Source organism: Adiantum capillus-veneris, chromosome 3, assembly GCF_014529385.1.
Source record: "Adiantum capillus-veneris isolate H3 chromosome 3, ASM1452938v2, whole genome shotgun sequence".
Taxonomy (NCBI): domain Eukaryota; kingdom Viridiplantae; phylum Streptophyta; class Polypodiopsida; order Polypodiales; family Pteridaceae; genus Adiantum; species Adiantum capillus-veneris.
In genome coordinates this window covers 63,977,988-63,998,078 of record NC_140933.1, presented here as the reverse complement: position 1 = coordinate 63,998,078, position 20,091 = coordinate 63,977,988, and the positions used below count along the sequence as shown (strand labels likewise).

Genomic DNA, 20,091 nt, shown 5'->3' with positions numbered 1-20,091 from the left:
CATACTAGTCGTACAAGTACGCCTAGACTTGTGAAGCAGCAGAGTGGTGTAAGCCTAACACCTCCTCTCACCACTTGATGTTGAACAAACCGCATGAAGCCAAAGATCTGCGGCAAATGATGAAGATGTCTACTACGATGTCCACTGAAAGACAATACTCCAGCGAAATCCGTGAGTGTAGCGTGAGGCAAATGATGAAGATGTTTGCTGCGATGTCCACTGAAAGACAATACTCCGGCGAAATCCACAAGTGTAGCAACAGTCTGGGGTGTCCCAAAGTGACGTCACGAGCAATGTAGCAAACTACTATACTCCGCCGATACAGGGAAAAGATATTGCGTGAAGGTCCCGAACTGAGTGTGGAAACAACTCTTGTCGTAAAAGAAGTGCCAATAGACTTGCAGGTGTTCTGACCAATAGGATCTGTGGTGTCTGTAGTCAAACTGTCTAGAGAAAATAGAGAAGCCCAAGAACCGTCATGAGAATGACCAGAAGCCTGTTAATGCATGAACCTGCAACCCAAGGTGGCATGGTGGCTAAGCTATGTAAAACGCCAGGAACACTGAAAGACAATACTCCGCCAAAATCCGCGAGTGTAGCAGCAGTCTGTGGTGTCCCAACCTCCGAGAGATCTCCATGGTAAAGTGCCGTCACGGGCAGTGTAGCAAATTGTTGTACTCCGTCGATACAAGGTGAAGATACTGCGTGAAGGTCCCAAACTGAGTGTGGAAACAACTCCTTGTCGTAAGAGAAGTGCCAATAGACTTTCAAGTGTTCTGCCCAATAGGATCTTTGGTGTTTGTAGTCAAACCGTCTGGAGAAAATGGAGAAGCCCACGAACTGTCATGAGAATGACCAGAAGCCTATCAATGCATGAACCTGCAACCCAAGGTGGCCAAGTGGCTAAGCTATGTAAAACTCCAGGAAGGCCAGATGTAGCATTCTACGCCGTAAACGTCCTTCGAATCAAGGAAAGCCAAACTAAGCAATCTGCATTGTAGAAGCTATAGTAAGCTGCAGCAGTCACCGAGAGACCGCATGGACCACCACCCGATTGACCGTCCTTTCAGTAGGTAGGGTAATGCAAGAGGAGGAAAAAGCCAGACTCAACAGTCTGCGCTGTGAAGAGGAGGTGTGGTCAGACCAAGCTGTCTGCACCGTGATCATCCTGTATGAAGAAGTAAGGAAGCCAGACTGAGAAGTCTGCGTTGTGAAGATCCTCTGAGAAGAGGAAACGCCAGACCAATCTGTCTATGCCGTCTTGCCTGTATCTCCTGCCTCCAATCCTTCGGTGTCAACCAAAACAGAATCCGCGCCAACAATGCCACCAAACCGCGACTCGGTGTGGCTCTCATGTGAATGAGCTGAGAGTGGCCTACTGCCAGGTTGGGGGATAAGTCTACTGTAAGGTTATCGAGGGTGAGTGTAAGCAACTCTAAAGGTAGTAAAGAACGCCAACAATCAATGCCCCAGCCTGACTTTCTGTTTTTAAAAGGTAGCAAGAGAGGGAAGAAAGCGGAGTTTTACTATTTTGAGACGGGGAGAAGGGATGACCAGGATCAAGCACAACTAGGCTCTAAAGATTGATATCAAGTATGTGTAGCCAACGGAAGAGAGAGAGAGAGAGAGAGAGAGAGAGAGAGAGAGTGAAGAAGGGCATCATCCCATAGCTTGACCATGGTGTGGATGGCGACCCGCATTGGGGGTGCCTCTAGGCACAATACAATATACATGAAAAGCAAGGGGAAGTGACCCCCAATATAGCGCCGACAATGCCAAGTCGGCTAACCTCAGAGATACAATATACCCCACAATAAATGGGATAAAAGCCCTAATAGGGTGTGTGGCCAGCCAAAATGGCCCGATCAGGAGAAGATGCAACCTCCATGCTATGCATGTGGGCGGCTAGCCTGAGTGTACACTAGACAATACAAGCATGCCAAATCCAAGGAGAAGCAATAAAGTGTCCTTTTATAGCCAGATACCTGGTCTTGTTGCGCACCTAGGACTGGAGAGGGGGTGTTAAGAGTTTTGGAGGTCATCTCTCGGGTTTTCCATCTAGATCTAGTAAGTGAGGGCTTCTTTGTGGTTGTACCCAGTGTTATGAGGCTTTTCTAGATTCTGAGCAAGTGGGGGACTTACCAGAATTTGTTTGATGTCTGCCACTTGTGACCTACTTAGTGGGCGCTCTATCTCTCTGGCTTTTGATTCTTCATATCTCTCTCTCTCTCTCTCTCTCTCTCTCTCTCTCTCTCTCTCTCTCTCTCTCTCTCTCTCTCTCTATATATATATATATATATATATAGATATATATATCTACCAGAGGATGGATATGTGATCAGACCTACATGAAGACTAATTTATCCCATGGGATACGATATGCTCTTAGTCAGATGCGCACATCATTGCATCAGCTAGAGATTGAGACTGGCAGATTTAGATGAGTACCAGCAGAGGCCAGGAATTACCAGTTGTGTCATATAGAGCAGAGCCAGAGTTACATCACATATGTCATTGTCCGGTATACTATGAGATACAAGGCCACTTTCACGATCTATTCAGAGAGGGTTTTGCATCACTAGCTAGAGTCATGAGATATCAAGATCACAGATGCCTCGGGTTGTTTTTGCTAGAGTCGAGCAGACACAGGGAGAGTCTCTAAAGGAGATTAGACAATGGGAGACAATCACAAAGGGAGATCAGATCACTGACTTCTTTAGAGCAGAAACATAGCTTGAAAAGATGATATTCAAATGTCTCATCCATACTCGAGACCTCAAACATCTGAAAAGCCTAAATGCAAGTGAAGGAGGGTTTGGGGTTTGCAAATAAGATTCCAAGATGCAAGCGGATATGGCTGCTTCTTAAACTTTGTGTGTGTGCGTGTGTGTGTGTGTGTGTTGGGGGGGGGGGGGGGGGGGGGGGGGGGGGGCAACCTTTCTCCAGAACTTAATTTTTTTTAGGAAGAACTTAACTCTGCCTAATAATTTTATAGTAGTTTCTAAACCTAGAACATGCATGTTTTTTCCAAACTTAGAGATAAACATTCCAGAATAATGGAAACCCTCTCTACTTGCCTGAAAGCAGGTCAGGGGTGAAGAGGGGCCGTCTGTTCTGGAGGTATGTCTGAAGACGAGAGGAGATGAGGGCAGGGCCATGGGAGCTATATTCCTGAGCTTTGGCGGCCAATGTCTGAATGTGAGCTTGCAGCTGCTTGATTTCTTCGTCGTCGTCATCCTCCGCTTGGAAGAGCGCAGCCATCATGCTCTCCATGGACTCATCTTCCGCTACTTTCTCCATCGTTCCACTCCGAGTAAGATTCCCGCCCTCCTAATTTTTGAAGGCTCTGTAACAAATGCCTTCCAAATGAACTGGTGTGTGTGACCCGCAGGTTGCTACGGCCAAGAAAAGCATGGCCATTGGGTCACACACATACATAAATATGTAGTTGTCTTTGTATCCATAAGCGAGGAGGGTGTACTTTTAGTCTTGGTAATCATTGTCGAAAGATGAAAATTCCCTCTCTTTTTTTTATTAGATCTTGAGATCAAGACTTGTCGATGATATCTATTTGGATCGTTCTTATGACAGTAAAAATTCCCCCCCTCTCTCCCTCCCTCCCTCTCTCTCTCTCTCTCACACACACACACACACAGTTTTGAGTTCAATACTTGTCGGGTAGATCTTTGGGATTTCTCTCATTAAATAAGAGAAGGAAACTATACTTGTCAAGTAAATCTTTGGGATTTCTCTCTTCCCTCTTAAATACCATGTCTTGAGTTCAAGACTTATCAGATAGAGCTTCGAGGTCTCTTGATGTGTTCCTATGACATTAAAACCTCTCTCTCTCTCTCTCTCTCTCTCTCTCTCTCTCTCTCTCTCTAGCTTCGAGTCTTGGTCAAGTGAATCTTTGAAGTGTGTTGGAATTCTCCCTCTCTCTCTCTCTCTCTCTCTCTCTCTCTCTCTCTCTCTTGCACGATGCATGGAAGCAGAAAGCGATGAGAATTCCTTATGCTCTTTAAGATAGAGTATCAAAGTGAAGTCACCCATCAAATTTGAGGACTTGAGTTTCTTTATGGCCTTCAAAAGGAAAAGTAGAGTCACATTTTAAATGGCACGTGGATGCCTCCAGGGCTCCTCTCTCTCTCTCTCTCTCTCTCTCTCTCTCTCTCTCTCTCTCTCTCTCTCTCTCTCTCTGACACACACACACACATGTACACACACCCATATTGGTCGGTGCCCCATCCAAGGGTATAGTAGATTTTCAACAAGAGTGTCCCTTCTCTCTTGGCATAGCATGTCCTTGGGGTGGTGAGAAAGTGATTGTGGATGTATTGGGTATTCAGCGTGTCCTTGGGGTGGTGAGAAAGTGATTGTGGATGTATTGGGTATTCAGATTTATGTGGAGCCGGTCCCCCCTCCAATAGGCATTTGTATTATAGTTTCTCCCATCAAGAGAGACTTGGTCCAATACAATCTTTGTGTTCCTTGTGACCTAGGTGATGCAATGAAGATGGAAAGCTTCATGCATCCCAAGCATAACATAAACTTTGTGGAAAGCATTAACTACCCAAGCCTCAATCCCAAGGCCTCAAACACCTTCGAAGGTGGAGAGAGCTAGCGGGAAATGAGGGTAGGGAAGAGGAAGAAGAAATATTTCATAGGAGAAAGAACTAGTTCCTCACTTATCACTCTTCTTGCTAGCATACATAACAGCATAGTAATGAAGACGGAGAAGATGGCAAGCTTAAGCATTGAAGCATGGCTCTTGGTTGGATTTGCATTCCATAGCCAAGGGTGTTGGTGTAGGCTCTCAACTTCTCTACTTGCTTGGAGAAGGAGATGGAGCTCTTGCACTTTGCACTTCACACAATGAGAGAGTGTGTGTGTGTGGGGGGGGGGGGGGGGGGGGGGAGAGTATACCCCCCAAGCATGCCCCTAGCTTCCTTGGTTGACCCCCTCTTCTAGCACCAGCTTGAAGCTCATTGGACCCCTACAAGTCTGAAGCTCATTGGACCCCTACAAGTCTGGCCAATTACAAGCAAGATGCATGTCAAGCAAGCATGCTAGCCTTGGGACAAGTGTCCCCCTTTCCCCTTTGAGAGAGAGGACTTGATAAATACAAAAACAATTAATTAAATCTACTAATTTATCATTGGAGCCCTTGGGTGGCCAACCAATAGGCTTTAGGCACACTATGAGGGCAACATGAGGAAGAATTTGACAAGTGTCCCTTTTGCTTTCTTTGTACCAAGCTTGCCTTGTGTGAGTGTGTGTGTGTGTTCTCTCTCATCCCCCCTCTTGTAGGGCTCGCCCCCTCCTTGTAGGGATAGATGTTGACTTTTGCACACCTTACCCTCAAGCACCTTAGTCAGCAAACATAACAAAGCACCTCAAGCTTGGGTGGTGTTCCCACAAGCACCTCAAGCTTCCTAGTCGGCAAGCACAACAAGCACCTCAAGCACCTTAGTCAGCAAGCACGACAAGCACCTCAAGCACCTTAGTCATCAAGCACGACAAGCACCTTAAGCTTAGGCCGGGTTCCCACCTCAAGCTCAGTCCTAGCTTACCTAAGGTCAAAGGACTTTTTAATACTAACCTTCGGAGGTCTTTAATGAAGCTGACCCTAAGGTATTTTAGCTCCATTAGCTAGCCTTGCTCTTTGACAGACCATCTCTCATTTGGACCCCTTTACCATTGGGTCCGTGTTGGTTATGACATTACCTCTCTCTTGAAATCATAGTCTTCCTCGACTATGAGGTAGAAAAGATAAAGCCTTAGTCATTAGTGTTAACTTTGCCCGACAACGACCAGCTCTTGGCCAAGATGTTTGCGACAACTCCCTCCTCTTCTTGAAAGTCTACCCTAAGGTGCTCATGAAGACCCTTGAGATTGTGCAGATATTTGTCGTGGCTTCTTGGTCAAAGTGTAGTATTGTGAAATCTAGACTAATCTCCTTGATGGAAACGACTCATTTGACCCAAAGGTCTGGTCAGGGGAGATTATGTCTAAAGGTGGGATTTTCAGGCATGTGAGGGCCCCCTTAGGGGTGGATGTTACTCACAAGCAAAGGTTCCAGTGGGTCCTTGAGAAGATTTAGAGGAAAATGAGAAGGTGGGAGTATGTGCTGATTCCCTTCCATAGTCGATTCAGTGTGATTAATCTATTTATGCTTCCTTATATTGCCTTCACTAGCTTGCTCCTCAAAATAGCCAAATGTAACTGGAAGGAGTTTTTGAAACCACTTAAAATATTCTTATGGAGGAACAACACTAAAGCCTCATCGCCGTGGCAATGGGCAAAGTGGGAAGGTATTGCTCGACCGTTGGCCCAAGGTGGCCTTCGGGTTCTCAACCGTGTTTTTCATGTTGAGGCCCTATGTGCCAAGTTTGTGGTCTCAAATGCAAATCAAGACCAATCTTGGGCTATCATGACCAAGGATATGATTGACAAGGAAAAAAATTTCTCTGAAGGCGGTCAGTGGAAAGGGATCGAGATGCACAAAAAACTTTTAGCCCTGAGGTGGGCTAGCCTAAGACTGAGTGGCATCATAGGAGAGCTGGTGTGAAAGTGCAATAGACCAACAGGGGCAATGGAATGGGGTGAATTAACCAGATACTTCCAAAACTCCATATCGCACTAGTCCCCCCTGGCTGTCTAAAGTTGATGGGGTTATCATGAACCCTCATTGGAGAGAAATTGCAAGAAGGATTAACAATGAAGGACTTCAAGCAAGTATATATGGCAAAGAAGTAGAGAATCTATTGAACCAAGCAAGGATATCTGACAAAGAATTTCTCAATTTTCTTCTTGATTGCAACTCATTCGGTTATTAAGACAGCAAGACCCGAACAGGCGTACTTAATTAGGTACATAGTTGATTTTTATTCATTGAGCATGTGCTCGATAGCTATGGTATGCAATGGATGTCTGTGAATGATCAAGGATAATAGTCATCAAGCCAAGCAGGTACGAGATGCATAACTTGCACGTATTGTTATGCTTCTTAATAAGATCTACAATTAGACAAGGTCAATTTTTTGTGAATGATCGACCATGTTGACTTTCTTTTGCTATGGCATCTGTCTATGAGCAAAAGAGTATCTGTCACTATATGAGCAATGGTAGCATTCAAAGTGGGGCTACTGAGATGTATCATGCAAAGACAAGACTTCCCACATTTGGAATATGCTATGAGCATACAAATGTGGGGCGGACTTGGCAAGTGTCTGCAAGGTTATTTCATTATGTGCCAAGACAATGTATATGATGCATACGACAACTCTCTCTCGCACAACAGATATGGCTATGAGCCAAATTTAGGCAAGTTTTTATTTTAAAAACTCAAGACAACTGGTCACAGCAGAGCACCTAGGTTAGACAATTTCAAGTTTTCTTCTTTGTCTACATCTTAACCTTTAAGTTGGCAAGGATTGCCTATTGTACAAAGCAAAGTGCTTTGAAAGCATAATGAAAAGCAAGGCTTCTAACCCGTGCCAAGATCCTGTCATTGACTTCGAATCAACGACAGTGGCACATAGTTATGGGAATTTGGCAAAGTGAGGATATAAGCTCACAATTTACGTATGACAGCGGCGAATTGTGATGTATCCATGTCCACTTGTGCAAGGCACTTTTGATATCATATCAATTTGTAGGGGCCATCATTTTGCCAGGGGTTTATACCTCTGCATGCACAACATGCTAATGAGGTCGACATAATTCCATCTCCTTAGTGTTTATGCTTTCACTATAACACTAGCTACTCTGTCAAGGACGAGGTAAGTTATTGATGTCTTAAAACATTTTTTATTTATGTTTACTAACAGATAAAGTTCCATAAGTCACCTTGGTAAATTCACGACCACATACAAGGTAGGTGGGTCAAGATGTGACTTATGTTATCTCTCTCTACGAGAGCATTGTACGCGCACACTATTGTACGCTTATAAGATAAGCTACGGCACAACCATTGTCTGCACAGAGGCATATGTAGCAAGGGGCGTATAACACACTAGAATAAGGGATTTTCCTCAACCCTGCATTCTCTCTCTCTTTCCTAATTCTTTGTGGGAAAAGTTAAATTAGGCATAATTTTACTATAAAAAAAATATGACGATATGGTAACAGGAAAGGCTAAGAGCCCTCTATTTTTGGAAGGCTAAGAGCCATCTATTTTGGAATGGCTAATAGCCATCTGTTTGTAATCCATCAATGATTGCTTTCAAGATCGAATAATTATATCCATTTGAGTATCCATCGATTCTAATGGATAAGCAAGAGTCTTGCCATTACTATTTTTTTGGGTGTTATTTTAGCACTACATACTTTAAGTGTGAACATCAAGTTGAGTTTTTGAAAGTTTTAAACTTGTAAAGGCTTATCTCTACCATGGTGTATGGACGAAGCACACATTTTAAAACAACACGGCGATTCACAAAAACCGAAGATTATGGATTTTCACGTCTAGAAAAGATCCAGTTCAGAATACAATTCCAACTTGAGTGGATCTCCTATTTTGTCTATGGCACTCAGAGTGTCTATATGAGCATAGTTTTAGGGTAGGCCCCAGCTCGTGATTACTAAATCACTCACTAAGTGTTGATGGTCAATTCTTGGAACCTTCACATTTGTAATTTCAAGGAAATATCTTCTCATTTATCACGAGGTAATCACCGTATCATTTGGAATATGCCAAGGGTTTTACATTCCTAAGACGCGGGCAATACTAATCAGGTAATTGTTTGTGTCTATTCACTGATTTCTCTTTAGTGTTTAGTTGACAGGTTGTGTAAGTATTGAGGCTCTTGAAGTCAGGCTTCGATACTCCACGGAAGTGTTCCTAGAATGGAATGTATATGATACTTCCACTTTTTTCACCATGCACATGACAAGGTCACGTGAGAGCAAAAGAAACTTTTAGGAAGTATTGTACCATGTAATTTCTGTAGTTTGCAGTGATAAGCCTATATGGCCCGGTTTTGATTTGGCACATGTTGTCACATGGGATACAACATGGTCTAGGAACTCAAGGAGTTCGGTTAAGCAAATGTGGAGCAAAGTATATGGGGGTCCCTCTCACTCATGTTGCTAAATGTTTATAGTTACCTCCACACTCACATACATCTTGTACTTGAAGGATATTCTTTTTTTAGACATCCTTATCTAAGACATATTCCACATGTGGAGAATATGAGTCTCTGGGACTGACATTGACGCCCATTATTTCAATTATGTGTCACAACAAAGTCCCTAAGTGATGGTCAAATTTGTTTTATAGACCATTTTGAGCATGTAGTATCAAAAACAATTTCAATGGCAAAAAATTGTCAGATACTTAGAATGACTTGTTAAGGTTACAAGTGTTGCTATACAACATTAATGGATGGTTGTTTATGCATATAGCAAGGCTATGTGTTGTTAATGAAAATGTTTCATTGTCTGTACCTAAAAGTGATTTATGTTTCACATTCTATTATGGTTCAAACGTTTTAGCAAGGCTTGCAAATCATTGCAATAGAAATCTTTCCAGAATTATTTACACTCCTCTTTCATGTGTGATATGAGAATCATGTTCGCCATATTGGCAAGTATGGTCATGGATATGCAGGTTTGGGTCTGCTTTATGTTAAATGCATGCACACTAGGTAAATGGCCCCTAGTGTTTAGCAAAGGCTGATTTGGAGCAGCATGCATATTAATGACATAGATCTAACAATCACCAATAGAGGTCATGGCTCAATTTGTGTAGAAAGTAGATCTTTCAAGTTAGCCAAGATGCGTATTTATAGCATTGTTGATTCCTCAGTCATGTTGTAAGATATTGTTATCCCTATTTACCAATCATTTTATAAGACTATCTGTAAACGATGAGGAAACACAACTCAGTACTATCATTTATCCAAAGAGGATAGATAAATTTCAAGTGTAATCTTGTGCTAAAGGATATGAAAAGCATGTACGTCAGCACCAAGTAATCCAATTAGTAAGCAAGTATCACTCTAGTTGGAGTTTGCTTATTATCAGGTAAAGTATGTCTGTGACTCGATTTAGTCTCTTCATGTTTAAGTCGGATTCTCAACCTTGAACACTAGTTATGGAGGGCTTGTCTATTGATGAAGAATGATAACAAGTCAAGGACTTGTACTTTTCCGATGAGTTACGCCAGCCACTTACTTTCATGGAAAGTGAAAAGAGGTACTCTTTTGGGTATATCTTAGTTGTGAACTCGTTTAACATACTCAAGTGAGTCCTAAAGGGAGTCTATACGCACTATGTTGGATATGTGTCGGTTACACAAGACAATTGGAAAATCAAGATATTATTCTTGATTTCATTGAACCTCCTACTACTGAACCGTGTTCCGGTCAAACGGCCAACTGAATCCATGAAGGATGCCATTGTGGAAAACATTAGTGTTCTTATGAAGATACAACCACTTTTGCTTTTTAGGACGAAAATGCTTCTCTAAGGGAGGAGTAATGTCAGGCCTAGGGTAAGACTGGGCGACAAGCCAAGGGCCAAGACAGACATGCGATCAAGCCCGAGGGATTCACTCTATATACAAAACGAGATGCCACCTGTGAGCGGAAAACTTTGAAAAAACCCCTATATACGACTCATATTAGGCAATATGACCCTCCTTTCTACGCTTATATGACAATCAATGAAGAAAACTATCATACCCCTATCTTACATATAAAATATAATTCTCACATTATCTAACTAAGTAAAACTAGCCAAAGAGTGTGTAGCATAGTGACTAGCAATGTGGCTAAAAGCAGGTATTGGTGGTACAAAATGTGGTGTCCTTGACACAACAAACCTTTGGTGAATCTGTTGTTGAAAAAAAATGAAGTATTACATCTACAACAGAAACAACATGCTCCTTGTCCTGGCTATGCTAGCCATGGTCTAAGCAGCCAAAACCATAGCCATAGTAGTCTCTCTCTCTCTCTCTCTCTCTCTCTCTCTCTCTCTCTCTCTCTCTCTCTCTCTCTCTCTCTCTCTCTCTGTGGGTGCGAGCTGCACACAATTCTGCACACACCAATGGAGATACCGGTCTTAGAGAGCTTCCCGTCTTTTGATGCCTACGAGCCAACAACTGAACACGAAATGGATACTACTCCAAGCATGAGCATTCCAGCCACTTCATCTCTCACAAACCTCGCTTACATGAGAGATTATTGGGCTACAAAGAAGCGTTAACAAAGAAGCAAGGAAAGGGTTCCCAACATCATTGGGAGAGCTTCAACATGCAAGTCAAGGGAGAATATTTTCTCAGCAGTGGACCGATGTTGGTGCAACCAAACACGAGGTCTTGTGGCTAGTGAGTAAAAGGAGCTCTTCCAGGAACTACTCCAACATAATACATTTTCAAAGCTCTAGGTCACCGATGTTGAATCCGATCTTGTGTCTGGCATCCGCAATACACTTACACAGCTCAAGGTCCCTCGTTCTGCAAACGACCTTTTCGTCAAGAAAACCTCTTTGAGCATGGTTTTAAATACTACAGGTGGCTCAACAATGAATCAATCTAAAATTGCAACACTATTAGGTATTCATCGTAGGAACATTGCAGCAACAACTTCTCGGCTACACATGAAAGGTGAGAATGAAGTACTACCATTGTTTGCCTGTCAAAGATCGCTTCGACAAGGGATATAGTCTATGCCTTCTGGTCATTGGAGACTAGGGTCTGTCCTAATAAAAAGGACATTTGTAAATTCAAAATTAAAGAGAAGAGTGTTGTAAACATCCGGTTCATTTTCTAGATGACTCTCAGGTACATCATATCATTTTCTATTAATGTTTCCTCTTGCTTGGGTTATGTACAATGTGAATAGGTTTGAATTTGGTATTATGCAACCATGTACATAGTTTCAAGGGAGCAATTCTACCTCTTATGGCAATATGCTTTGAGGCCGAGGAAGGTAGTAATCATTCCGAAGCTTTAAAGAGGTCTAGGTATTGTTTGTTACATACCATACCCAATTGATATTTCAAAAAGACCTTCAACTCACAATGCCTAAAGTTTCTCACCTGGGTACTTGTCAAAAGCTAGAACCAAATGATGAGGAACTTTGGTACCTCATCTAATAACCCTTCATAACTTAGACATGTATAGTATCCATAGCATCAATTTTGGTATTTTAGGATGGCTTGGTTACTATCAGCACAATTCCAAGTCTCTTGAACTGGTATTATCATGTCTCTTTGTAGTATTCTTTGTTTGGTTATCTTAACTTTATAGTGTTGAGAGTTCCCAACTTGACACTTGGCAATGCTGTTGCTAGTATTTTCTCAGTACCAAGTCATTGAGACTTTGGAACTTTGGTACTTCATCAAATGTTTCTTTGAAACTTAGAGTTGAACATCACCCAAAGCACCAATCTTGGTAGTGTAGGATGTCTTGTGTACTATCTCTTAGTACCAAGTCCATGGGATTGGTATTATCATGTTTCTTTGTAGTATTCTTTGTTTGGTTATCTTAACTTTAGAGTGTCAAGAGTTTCCAGCTTGGCACTTTAAAGTGTTGTTGCTAGTATTTGCACAGTACCAAGTCATTGAGACTTTGGAACTTTGGTACTTTGGTACTTCATCAAATGATTCTTCAAAAATTAGAGCTGAACAACACCCAAAGCACCAGTCTTGCTAGTGTAGGATGGCTTGGGTACTATCTCTCAGTACCAAGTCCATGGGATTGGTATTATCATGTCTCTTTGTAGCGTTCTTTGTTTGGTTATCTTAACTTTAGAGTGCCGAGAGTTCCCATTTTGGCACTTTACAATGTTGTTGCTAGTATTTGCACAGTACCAAGTCATTGATACTTTCAAACTTTGGTAATTCATCAAATGATTCTTCAAAACTTAGAGATAACCAGCACCCAAAGCACCAATCTTGGTACTTTAGGATGGCTTGAATACTATCTCTCAGTACCAAGTCCATGGGACTAATATTATCATGTCTCTGTAGTGTTTTTGGTTTGGTAATCTTAACTTTAAAGTACCCAGAGTTCCCAACCTTGTACTTCACAATGCTGTGTGTAGTATTTGCAAAGTGCCAAGTCATGATTGAGACTTTGGAACTTTGGTAGTTCATCAAATGATTCTTCAGAGCTGGCTAGCACCCAAAGCACCAATCTTGGTACTTTAGGATGGCTTGGGTACTATCTCTGAGTCCCAAGTCCACCGGACTGCTATTATCATGTATCTTTGTAGTATTCTTTGTTTGGTAATCTTAACTTTAGACTACCCAGAGTTCCCAACCTGGTACTTCACAATGTTGTGTGTAGTATTTGCACAGTACCAAGTCATTGAGACTTTGGAACTTTGGTAGTTCATCAAATAATTCTTCAAAACTTAGAGCCGTACAACACCCAAACCACCAATTTTGGTACTCTATAATCTGCATAGTACTCAGTCCCTGGGATTGGTACCCAAAGTTCCAAACCTGGCACTTTACAATGTTGTGGGTAGTATTTGCACACTACCAGGTCATTAATACTTTGGTACTTCATCCAATGACCTTACAAAACTCAAGGCTAATCAGTACCCAAAGCACTCATTTTGGTACTTTACAATGGCTTGGGTACTATTTGCACAGTACCAAGTCCCTGAGGCTGGTACTGTGCTGAATTCTCAGTTTCAAATTTGGTACTTTACTATCAACTTTTGGGTCTAGTTATTGTAACGTTTCAAGCTTGCATCTCTATGTCATCTTCAAGGATTATAACCTACATTGTTTTCGTATCTCAGATGGAACTGTACAAGAGATTCAAATGAATGCACCCCACGATCGAGTTGTCTCTTAGGTCTTTTGAGGCCTTGAAGCCATTCTTTGTCCAAAAGCTAAAAGAACGGTATACTTGTTTTGCTGGGTGTATCATGTGCAGATGTTATTCCTCAAGGAGGCTTTCAATCTCGTGGCAGAATAATTTTGGGCATTGTGGAAAAGCTCATACATGCGGATGTTTTGTGTGTTGTAGCAATAATGATGCAAATCAGTGCTCTACAAACCAGGTAGTATGGCAGTACACAAGTAGTTTGTGGGAATCCATTTTGTGTCCAAAGCCGATTGACAACGAGTTCCACGCAAAGAAATGCTTGGTCGGGGAATGTTCTCAATGTGGCGTAACCATGTTGCCCTTCTTCCCAGATGAGATTTCCAACGATAGCAAGGAGGTGTTTGTCAAGGTGTTCATGGATGTCAGCTGGGACATGTGGCTTTTGATGGAAGCGAAAAATGTCAGGTGCTTCTTTCCATGGCCTTTTTGCAAAGCATCTAAAATATTTCATCAAGAGCAACTTCACCTTTTGGTGGCAGGCACAATAGTTTAAAGAATGCATGCCTAGATTTCCTAACAATGTTGGCATATCTATAATTGACTTTGCGGAGAACTATTCATTCAAAGTACATCATGAAATAAAATCGATGCATTGGTGGTCAACACAAGTAACAATCCTTGTGTATATTACATATGTTAGAAATTCGCGAGGTGCCATACAGAAGACACTTCATTTCTACATATCTGATGATAAGCAGCATGATACTTTGTTTGTGCAGCATTGCTTTATGCTTCATGACAAGTGGCTGAAAGATCAAGGTCACCATTTGCGATATCATTGGGTGTGGTCAGATGGTGCAACATCGCAATTCAAGGCACATTGACCTTTTTATTTTGTTGCTAGGTACCATCACTTGACATGCTTGCACATGATGTGGAACTTCTTCGCATCAGGGCATGGAAAAGGGGAGCACAATGCAGCTTGTGTTGTCATCAAGAGAAGACTAACGCATGAAAAGCTGAAACCAGATGGGGCACTGATGAAGGGTGTGGCTTATGTTGTTAATTTTTTAAAGGCAAAATTTGGAGACACAACTGGGTCACACATATCTAACACACACAGAGTTTTTTGGTTGGCTTCTCTGGATGAAGTGCAACGGGATATCAAGTGGGAATGTCAAAGAATTCAAGGCTCGCGTGCGACCCATTCTGTAGATGGTTATTCACCCAAGGACCCATGTGCTCTATGTCTTCGTATACTCTCACAATTTTGTGATGCATGTGTAAGTGGGCAATGGAGGATATGCAAGAGCAATACATTGAAGAATGGAAATACATATCCATTGTAGTGGTGCAAGAGGTGGACAATGAGGATAGTGAGGAAGAGGAGGGAGCCAGGGAGGATGATAGCAATGAGAGGCGGAAGTGCACAGACCCAATGGCCTCTACACCAAGACTATGAACGATGGCCTCATCATGGGAGATACACAATAGGGGCACCACCTAGCAAGATATGCGGCTAGGAAGCATACATATACACAATCAAACATGCCATGTAAAACAATTTCAAGATCCACGCCCAAATGTGGGATGGGGTGGTCGGAAAACAAGATGAGAGGAATGACGAGTGAGTGAGAATGGGTTTGCTACTCGTGCATGTAGTAAGGAAGATAATGAGGTAAGGGAGACATGCAAGTATGCTCACTGGCGAATCCACACACCTTAAGATGCAAGTAGCAAGATGATAGGAATATGAGAGGAGAGAGTGTGTGTATATGGTGGCGAATCTACACACCGTAACATAAGCAAAATGGAAAGAACAATCATAACCCATACTCACAATGAAGTGTATCCCAAACAACCCAAGGTATGGCACCAAGATGGAGTGTGCTGATTGCTTGCAAAAGATGAATACAATAGGTAGAATAGGGAAAGAAGGTGAGAAGGGGACAAGACTATATGAAGCATAATGGAGGGATGGGAGTTGATGGCGAGGAATATCATGAGTTTAGCCAACATTCTTCTTCTTGAAATCATGCCTTCAATCCTTCATTACAAGTGTGTGGAGATATGGTGCTCATTTTGTGCATGGTGATGGTGATGGTGCTCATTTTGTGCATAGTGATGGTGTTGTGATTATGTGATTAGGGTTCATGCTACTAGCATGTACCACAAGGGTGTGTATGTGTAGGTGTGTGGGTATGTGTGTGTGTGTGTAGTGTAGTCTCCATTTACAAAAGAGGAGGCCTCCTTTTATAGGCCAAGAGAGTGATTAGGGAAGAGATTATGAGCAAGAGGAGTTATTACAAAGTAACCTCAGTTAGAGGCATTCCCCCAATCAGTGAGCTCCATGTGCCTTGCTTATTGACCAATTTCCTCCTAATCGCCTTCATCATGGCGAGCTTTGTCTCCATGCCACCTTCCATAGCTTGAGTCCAAGAGCTTCGTTATAATATTTGAGATAATCTTGACAAAATAAGAGAAAATAAAGCAATAATGGAGAGAAATCTATAAGAAATTGGTGTGTGTAGTTGGATAACCGTGACTTCTTTCCAAGTGGAAAGATAGGCTCAACCATTTCGGTCATACCTCCCAAATTGTAGCTCCAAAGATTAAAAAAAAAATAGGGACCAAAAGATCAGCTCAACGCCTACAACTTTGTTGTTGAAAACTTTTTTCAATTCAATATGAGAAAAATCCCACAAAAATATATGCCCGTCTTTTCCCTTTCAAAAGTCTTCCAGGTGGTCCCCTCTTGACTCGATGTGCAAGCCTTGTGTCCACAAGTGAATTATGCTTGAATTTGATAATATTTTGTTGACTCCAACTCCATAATGCATAATACTCTCTTCCCTTTCACTATTGACTTTTATTCTTCACCTGTAGTGACCGTCGGGTAGAATCAGCATTAGTGAATTATTTATTTTCCATAGGGTTTGTTCCTACCTCTCCTTATTTCCAACATCCAAATGTGTCAAAACCATAACTATGTACAAAATATAAACATAGATTTTTTTTGTGATTTTCATGCATCAGGTCCTTCCTCCTCTTAGGGTCCTTGAAGCCTTGCCACCAAGTGCATACTAAGAGAGAGGTGGAGCAAAATTTGAAAAGTGGCCCTCATTAGCCCTCCCCCTGAATCTAGACGCATTTATGTCTCTAGTTCCATAATTGAGTTGATTGAGTAGTAGAGGAGCCGATATCTAGTTGCCTTTTGAACTAGCCATTGCATTTGGCCATTAGTGAGATCTCTAGAGCATTCACCTAATTTTAAGAAAAGCAATAGACAAGGCTCCTTGACTAGAGCATCAATGATCAACAACTCAAACCGACTTTGAGTAAATGGGAAGCCTATGGCTTCCAAAATTTTGTGCCAATATTCTCCAGAATCCCAATATATAGTCACCTGCAATGTCCTAACAATAAGATGTCTTGCTTCATTCCAAAAAGGATAGGATTTATAACCACCATGAGTGAAAGGATAATTGAGTACTTTAGCTCCTTCCAAAAAAATACTTAGGATCATGATCCCGGAGATTGTACCAAGATTCCTCTATTTATGGCCTCCTTGTTGATGTGGCAAGTCCCAATTTTCTTCAGAACCTAGCTTACCGCTACATGTGAAGTTAGCAAAAGAGTCACTATCCTCTTGGGTGTTGTCAAAAAGGTCCATTGCCTTTCCTGATATTGGTAATAAGCCACCAAGCCTGTAGCTTAAAGACAAGCTTGATACATGCTGTACCAAAGTGCATAGCGTATACAAAAGATAGGCTACAATCCACATGTTGAAAAACACTTCATCTTGATTATATGCATGCAAAACCATACTGCCATCTTTCTCACATTGGGATCCATTTTCTGTGACCCTTATGAACACCCCTGGTGCTAATTAAGGGTTCTTTAAAGCTTTCTTAAATGCATCTAACACAATATGATCAAACATAATCTCTATATCTACGTTGCCAAACCTAGATTGCCAATAAATTGCCACTGCATCCATTTGCTTAAGAATCTCCTCAGGATAGGAAATAGGCAATTCTATAAGGGTCATGCTGAGAGCCAGTATACTGGTATAGATACATGTTTGGTATATTGGTATTGGTACAAGTACTAGTCTTTCGACTTTCAATGCTACTGAGGCGGGTCCGGGGCGAGCAACAAGAGAGGCGACCTCTAAACACCTCTCAAGGCTCCCTTGCTGCTCAATTGGGGCTGGGGCAACCACAAGCAAGAAACAACAACAACAAACCCATATCCAAACAAATGAAGGGGTACCACCTAGTTATGGTATGCGAACTAGGACGCAAGAGAGATTTTGGCACAACTAAGAGGATGCGCCACAAAACACACACAAGCAACCTCACACCAAGACTCACATAAAATGGGCCAGAGAGAGCTAGAGCAAAGGGAAGAGAGAGAGGAATGGATCTTGCGTAATACCTTATTTGTGACTTGCAAATGGAGATGGTTCGTTATGTTGCTATCGTAGAGCTTGTATAAAAACTCACTCAATGCTTAGTGATTGCTAATCATTGCCAACACACTCACACTATCTTAGGGTGTGGGAGACCTCTCACCACAATACCCTCTTACAATGGACACAAAGTTGGCAATGAAAACACACTAAAACACTTTTTAAAACAGATAAACGATAAAACTCAAAGTACACAAGTCACCTTGAATTCACTAAACCGTATCGCACAAGTAGAAGGATGAAGATTTGAACGTCGAATCACGCCTTTGATGCACCAAACATCAATTTATTGATGATGGAGGAACATATACAATAGTGGTTTTGAGATATTGAACTCACGCTCACTTACTTGCAATGTGTAGCTTGAAAGCTTCTCTCACACCAACAGTGAAGCTCACAAAGTGGTTGCTACACCTAAGTCTCTCCTCACGCATAGAGTGTTGGGGTGCTATGTGAAATACTGGAGGTTGTTTTACAAGAAGGAGAGGGGCCTATTTATAGGTTGGAGACCCCTCATTAAGATTATTGAAAACCCTAATTTACAAGCTAACAAATCAGGATTATGATTTTTTTGAATATCAAAACATTGTGGGCCTTCTTTCTCTGCTTGGGTAATGGATGTGGGCTCAAAAAAGAGCATTATTGATGGTAGATAAGGTGAAAATAAGTAAGGGGAGAGAAAGAGAGAGAGAGAGAGAGAGAGAGAGAGAGAGAGAGAGAGAGAGAGAGAGTTACTATACACATGTCTTGAGGTGATGTGTCTTTTATGATTAGGTCAATGGCTATTTTGTGTTAGTATGTTAATGGTTAGTGTTAGTAATCACTAGAAAGTTAATGATGTATTTACAATGGGTGGAATGAGGTGGATGGTTGAATGAAGTGAGAAAATCCTTGTGATGGTGAAGCTTGAAGAAATTTTTGACTTACTTGTGTAGGTTCTCAAAATGACTATCGATCTTCTTATTTGTCTTCTCTTCTTTACGCCACCGCCGCCAAGGTTGATTATCGCGATGCAAATGGTAATTTGGTTGATGAGATATCTTGATTTGAAGAGGTTAATCATGGTACACATGCTGAATTTATGTATATATAGAAAGGGTAAGGTGGAATTGTACTTTGGAGATAATAGAGAGAGACATAGAGATGGTGTATGTACATGGAGAGCTCATATGAGAGCTATGGGAGTAAGAGGGGAGGTTAATGGTGAAGAAGGTGAGGGAAACCATGGAAGGTGTAGGTTTGAGTGAGGGATTGAGAGGCATGAGTGTGTGTGTGTGTGCAGAAGTGTGGAAAGAGGTGAGAGAAGACTATGGGCTACTTGTGAGAAAAGTGGGCAGACACTGGGGTCCACTCAAAAAATCATAGCTCACCGGTGGTTGCTTAAAAAATCACCAAAATTTTTGAGGTGATTATTTAGTTTGTGGGCTACATTTTCTCTTTTGACCACCGCTCCAAATTCGAAGTAGAAATGGATATAAAAAATCCCACCAAAATACATGTTTTTTTTCACAAAAAAGTCTTCAGTGGCTCCCCCTTTTGTTGAATTTGCATATGGCTCCAAAGGTGAGCCCCTCCTTGCATGAGAGAATGAACTAATTGATTCTTAGGGGTATTAAAATATGCACGGTTGTGGATTATGCATAAATATAATACACGGATATGATGAGAAAAAACAGGCTAGTATATAAACTATTCATGGAATCTAGAATAGTGTTAGCTATATATAAATATAAAATGGAAAAAAGAGATATATGAAAATATAAGGAATCAAATGAGGAGACCCTCATTTGTTTTTATTGAAGTGTATTTATTTACAAGAGATAAGAAAAAA

General features: G+C 41.6%; 1 protein-coding gene across 2 annotated transcripts in view; it reads right to left on the bottom strand.

Annotated features, from left to right (window-relative positions):
- Positions 1 to 3,438, bottom strand: part of LOC147461023 (uncharacterized) — a 35,819-nt gene extending 32,381 nt beyond the window's left edge. The window contains exon 1 of one of the 2 annotated variants that reach the window (XM_086499982.1): positions 3,078 to 3,438. In XM_086499982.1, the coding sequence (XP_086356108.1) occupies positions 3,078 to 3,300 (223 nt within the window). In that variant the 5' untranslated portion in view covers positions 3,301 to 3,438. The remainder of the gene's footprint in view (positions 1 to 3,077) is intronic. The other variant, XM_086499979.1, reaches the window with a different exon arrangement.
- Positions 3,439 to 20,091: the final 16,653 nt, after the last annotated feature.